This window comes from Trichosurus vulpecula, chromosome 3 (assembly GCF_011100635.1).
Source record: "Trichosurus vulpecula isolate mTriVul1 chromosome 3, mTriVul1.pri, whole genome shotgun sequence".
NCBI lineage: Eukaryota > Metazoa > Chordata > Mammalia > Diprotodontia > Phalangeridae > Trichosurus > Trichosurus vulpecula.
In genome coordinates this window covers 217,186,354-217,192,353 of record NC_050575.1, presented here as the reverse complement: position 1 = coordinate 217,192,353, position 6,000 = coordinate 217,186,354, and the positions used below count along the sequence as shown (strand labels likewise).

The following is a 6,000-nucleotide window of genomic DNA, read 5'->3' as shown; positions in this document are numbered from 1 at the left end:
GTTGGTAAGATTTCAGCCTTATAGAAACAGAAACTGTAAGCAGAGCAGGACTTACAGGTCTTAAGGGGCAGGGAGATTCTATTCTAGTACCTAATACCCTGGAGGGGTCATGGTCAGGAGCCTGTTGGTCTCCCATACTGGGAACAGGTTGTTCTATTCCTTCTACCCAATGAGCTCTTGCAGGAAAGCACTATTCGCTGCCATAGTCACTCAGGTTTGCCGCCTTCTGATCCGTTTAAAGACTAGGCAGGTCCAAAAGCTACCGCCAACTGGAGGAGAGGTGGAGAGAGGTGAAACAGGTGAACAGATGAGATGGTCCACGGGGGTTGTGGCAAGGATATGAAGAGTCCAGCTTACTAACCTTCATTTTGTCATTGGACAACGCTTTGTTACCCAAGTTATCTTATGGGGCTTTTCTCCATGTAGATTTCTGTAACAATAGTACTCACCTACCAGAGTTGTTGTGAGGATCGGATGAAATAAAGTATGTCAAGTGCTTTGCAAACCTTAAAGTGTTATATAAATGCTAACTACCAGAGAAACATGAGTCACAGGGTGAGAAAGTTGTATCCTGCCATCGAAGACCTGCCAGAGCCTAGCACACACATGAGGGCAAGAAGCAGTGGCTAGTGAAGAGGCTAAGTGCTATTGGCCAGGGCTTCTTCCACCACCCCTGAGAGAGCTGCTGAGTGTCCTGTGTCCTATGGATGCTTGCAATAAAACTGCCTTTCTACTGACTGTTAATGGTCTTCTTCACTGGGAAGCCTCCAACCCTGTTTTAACTCCTACAGCTACTCTGAGGGTGAAGGCAGAGGTTGGCAGTGATTTCCTGGTATATAACTCATGAGGGGGGAAGAAGCATTGCAGGTTGGGGTGAGGTGTAGAGGGAGCAGAAGGGGCTGAGGAAAATGGGAAGAAAGAAATAAGGTATGTTGGGCTTAACAAGGGAGCTAAAAGCAAAAACAGTGGGAAAAGTGGTGAGAATCTGAGATTGTTGAGGGGTGGAGTGGGAGAGAGCAGGCAGGGACGGCCTTTTTGTCCTGCCTCTGCCACCAGCCAGCTGTGTGACAACTAGTGACTGAGATCATATACTTAAGACTGGAAGGGAAACACCTCTTGATCTCAGTGTTCACATTTATAAAATGAAGGGATACACTTAGATCATCTTCATAAAGAAGGGGAAAGACAAAAGGGTTTAGGGCAGAAGGAAAGAACGAAGAATGGGAGTCTAGTAGAGGAGAGTGGGAAATGATCTGACCGGCAGCCATGGAAGAAATGAAATGAAAAGGCTAACAGAATATGAGTGAAGTAGGAATGGGGGGAAGGGAGACACATGAAGATGAAGAGGAGTGGTCAGAGACAGAGGAATGAATGGGAGAGGTTGGGGCACTAATGAGGATGAGGAAGAGTAGGGAGAGAAGGGGGGGAATAGGGAGAAAGAGAAAGAGAGAGAGAGAGAGAGAGAGAGAGAGAGAGAGAGAGCCAGAGAAACAGACACACACACACACAGAGGGACAGAGACATAGAAACAGAGAGAGACAGAGAGACAGACAGAGACAGAGAAAGAGCCAGAGAAAGATAGACAGACAGAGAAACAGAGAGAGATAGAGAGAGAGAGAGACAGACACACACAAACACAAAGACTGGCTAAGTTCAGTAGTGAGATTGCTGGATGGAGAGGTGGAATGTCCAAGTAGCTATAATATGATTGTAGATAAAGAGCTGGAAGGAACCTTAGAGTCTGTTTAGCTGAATGCCTTTATTTTATAGATGAGCAACCTGAGGCCCAGAGACATTAAGTAACTTGCCTCAAATCACACAGGTAGTAAGTGACAGAAGCCGAATACGAACCCAGGTCCTCAGACTCCAAAGCCAGTGATCATTCCCGAGTACCACGCCGTCCCTGGTGGTACCTTTCTAAGAAGAGACGCTAGTGGAGGAGAGCGGGTGTTGGTAAGGTAGGACAGAAGGACTGGGGACAGGAGCGTCCCTAGGGAGTTCTAGAGGTGGTGGGTAAACCAGACTTCACTGTCAGCATCACTACCCACGCATTTTCCACTCCAGTAGGAGTCAGGTTGTGGAACAGGAGCGGTCTTTAAGGAGAAAAGAAGCAGCTAAAGGGCAACCGGGGAGGGGGTGGGGGGACTACGTCCCTTCTCTCTTTGTAGTGGCGGTGGCCGAAACTGATGGACTGGAGCCTCCGGACTTAAAAAAAAAAAATCACCGGGAGTGGATCCACTTTCTTCTCCCGCCTCGGGCTGCCTCCCACAGTTTCTGCTCAGCCAAGCCAGCAGCCTGGAGAGTGGGTGACGTCCTGGCCAGGGCCACCTCTCTATTTGCCATACCCTCCGGACGCCTCTGACTGGGGGGCGGGAGGGAGGGGTGTGTGTATGTGGGTGAGATGGAGGGGCGGGGGACCTGGCAGAAGGGGCGGACACGGGGAGGTGTCTCTGTCCCCATAAAGGGACCTTTGGGGGCTGCGTTCTTCACACACGGAGTGGTGGTGAGAGGCGCACCGTCGTGATGCTCACGATGTGCCAACTGAACCCGGTGCTGGCGGGCAGCGCGCTACTGGCTGGCTTCGGGCTGCATCACCTGCTGCTCTCCAGCCCCTGCCAGTATGGCAAACAGGACGAGCGCCCGTTGCCCTTGTCCACCCAGTTGCCAGCCCGCGTAGCCTGGTTTCTCCAGGAGCTCCCCTCTTTCTTGGTGCCTGTTGGGCTGCTTGCCTGGCAGCCCCACCCGCTCTTCGGCCCGCCAGGGACCTTACTGCTTGGCCTCTTCTGCGGACATTACTTCCACAGGTACCGGCCACCCGCCCCTAGCTTTTCCACCTTTTTCCTCACCCTCCCGCAAGCAGCCCCAGTGTTCCTTATGTCAAGTAGCCAAAGAGGGACGGAGGAGTTCAAAGCGGAGTCCTTTTTCTATTCCTGGAAACTTGCGCGCTATCAGTCTGTTTGTGGGCTGAAGCATCTCAGGACAGAATGGAGCAATCCTGGTCAGGCTGGCCAGAGGGCTGGAGAAGCAGTCCCGTGGCTCAGAAATGTCTGGCCCCGCCCTCCCACACCTGGCTTCTCTGAAGGAGACAGGCACAGGAGCCGGGAGTCCTCTTCTTAGGACTTTCTTGGAAACTCAGCTGGAGGCAAAGCTGGAAGGAAAGCTGTGTGGCTAGAGGATGGGGGCGAGGAGAAGGAAAGGGGGGGGGGAGAGAGAGAGAGAGAGAGAGACAGAGAGAGAGAGAGAGAGAGAGAGAGAGAGACAGAGAGAGAGACAGAGAGACAGAGAGAGAGAGAGAGAGAGACAGACAGACAGAGACAGAGAGATAGACAGGGACAGAGAGACAGACAGAGAGACAGAGAGGGTACAGAGACACAGACAGAGAGACAGAGAGAGACAGAGAAACAGAGACAGTGGGAGAGAGCGAGGGGGGTGGTGGTGGTTTGGCTAACTCTTTAATAGAAATGAAAACTGCCTGATGATGGCTGAGAGCTAGCCGGAGGCATTCTTCCCACTCTTAGCCTTCTTCATCCATCTTTTTTAGAGAGTTTGGGTGGTTGGCTAGGGGAGAATCTTGGATCTGCCAGCTTAAGAGATTATGAGCTGGAATCTACCAAAAGGCACTCAGAATTGATGGGACATAACTCGGGAAAAGACATACAGACCAGAGATAAAGGCTGGCCAGGAACGAGTATAGGGTTTCAGTGGTGGAGAGGAACTGCTGGCTGTAGTTCCTTTGGACTTATTTTTTAGGGCCCATTCAGTGGGAAATAGTGGGATATCACAAGCCAGTCTCAGGTCCACAGGTAAGCTAAAATCCTCCCATACTCTTGTCCACACACAACTACCACAAGTAAAGGGCGCTCTGTCCCAGACAAAGGGATACTTTCTCCCCGGTAGATGTACTGCATCCCCTCTTCTATTGCCTTTCTACCCACCTCCACCCTTTCGTCTCCTCCTGGTCTTCTGCCACCCAACAGAGAATGATTACCCTGGGCCAATACCGCTAAAGTCTTATCTCAGAGGTTGATTCAACACTTCTAAATCAACCTATTGTTGGTTGAATTCATTCAAACGTCAGAGTGGAAAAGGCTTTTTGTCTCCACTCTCATATCTTCGGCATTTCATGGGCTCCATCTGGAAATAAACCACTTTCTGTTATAGTCAACAAATCTAGGAGCATAGAATTGTTGTCCAGCTTTACCCTTGCTTTGTGGAGTGAGATCTGTTTGTTCCCAAAGTAGCTCTATAAACTTCGAACCCGTTTATCACATTCCCTAAAAACATCTATTATTTCACTTTTCTCTTTATGGAAGGGGAGGGGGCATTCAGGTTTCTAAAACCACCTTGGGGGTAATGGGTTCTTTACTCTGTTAGTATTTTATAGATTTTTGTTTAGATGACTTCTAGAGCTGTGCCAAAATGACACAGAGAACAGAGTGCTGGACTTGGAGTCAGGAAGATGAGTTCAAATTATGCCTCGGAAATTTACTAGCTATGTGACCCCTTCCCATCCCCCCAAGTTATTTAACCTACCTCAGTTTCCTTATTTGTAAAATTTGGATAATAATAGCACCTACCTTCCAGGATTGTTATGAGGATCAAATGAGGTAACATCTAAAGTGCTTTGAAAGCCTTAATGCTCTATATAAGCACTAGTTAAGTTATTTTATTATTGTTTATTAATTGTTAAGTATTATTATGTCAAGGCTGGTGTTACATAGGTATTAATTGCTCTGAATGTCTTCTTCCCAAGTGCACGTCACTTAGTCTCTTAAAATATAAAACCTTAGCCCTCTCCATAGTCAATCTTAGGTTCAATTGGTCTTTCCTGAAGAAGACTGACGTATTTCTAAATATTGCCTTTGTCCTTTGGTTCATTTTGATCCCTGGATTTAAGCCCAAAGAGCATAGTCTTTATTCTTCCTTGGCACACATTAGTAATTTTACCTTTATCGAGTTCAAATGGCAATCTGATATTACTGGAGAAAGTTCCCGTAAGATGAAACATCTCCTTTAATATGATTTAATTAATGTTATTATTACTACTACTATTATTTACATAGTAGTAGTGTGTATCTTCTAGTAAAAGTTCTTTTTTAACTTTATGGTACTTCATGCAAGTTTTACCATATTTTATTCTTCTTCATATTAATCATTTGTATGGTATAATATTATTCAGTCATGTTCCTATGCCACAATTTGTCAAAGCTTTGTCCAGTCACTGGACATAGGGATCATTTCTAGTTTTTTCCTATTATGAATAATGGACTAAAAATATTTTTGTATAGATACTGTATTTTCTTGTCTGTTAATGCCAAAAACATTTATAAGGAGATCTCTCCTCTTAAAGAAAATAAAAATCAATATGGGGGGGCAATTTTCATTTTTATCTTTGCAACACAGAGCCTGACAGGTGCTTAATAAATGCTTGTTGAATTCATTCGATAATAGTGTAACTCCAGGTCATTGGTTTGACTTTTTTAGGGAAGAGGAAATTAAATGACCAAAGAAATACTGTCGAATTTTCCAGAAACCTAAGAAAATGATCCATAAAGGTTATTAAATGAGTGAATTGAATCAACACTTATTAGGTACCTACTACGTATAGAACTGTGCTGTTATTCTCAAAGAGGCCCAATAACATCAGGAGGGTGATGGCTTGACTGGCAAGTGAATCAGACTTAAGTGAGGCAGAGCTGTGCAAAGTGATCAGCCCCACTTTCTCTTTCAGAGTCATCAGAGTCCAGCGGCAAGACCTAGATTAGGATGACTGGTGATGGTCCAGGATGCCGTGGGAGACCTTAGCCCTTTTAAGCTAAGGCCTTTCCCAGGTTTCAGTTTGTCTGAGGCAACACCCATTCAGTAGTTAAAGGCGAGGTAAGAACTGAGGTAAAAGATTGTCTACTTTGCCTTCACAAAACAATCCAGTACTGTGTGAGATGCTGGGAAGAGCACCATATATGAACTCACTTGCGTTTCACCACAATCCTGTAAAGTAGT

The 6,000-nt window shown here is 46.4% G+C and overlaps 1 protein-coding gene across 1 annotated transcript in view; it reads left to right on the top strand.

The window, feature by feature from the left end:
• Positions 1-2,476: 2,476 nt before the first annotated feature.
• Positions 2,477-6,000, top strand: part of SRD5A2 (steroid 5 alpha-reductase 2) — a 78,387-nt gene continuing 74,863 nt past the window's right edge. Inside the window, exon 1 of the mRNA XM_036749155.1 lies at positions 2,477-2,804. Within this exon, the coding sequence (XP_036605050.1) occupies positions 2,524-2,804 (281 nt within the window). The 5' untranslated portion in view covers positions 2,477-2,523. The remainder of the gene's footprint in view (positions 2,805-6,000) is intronic.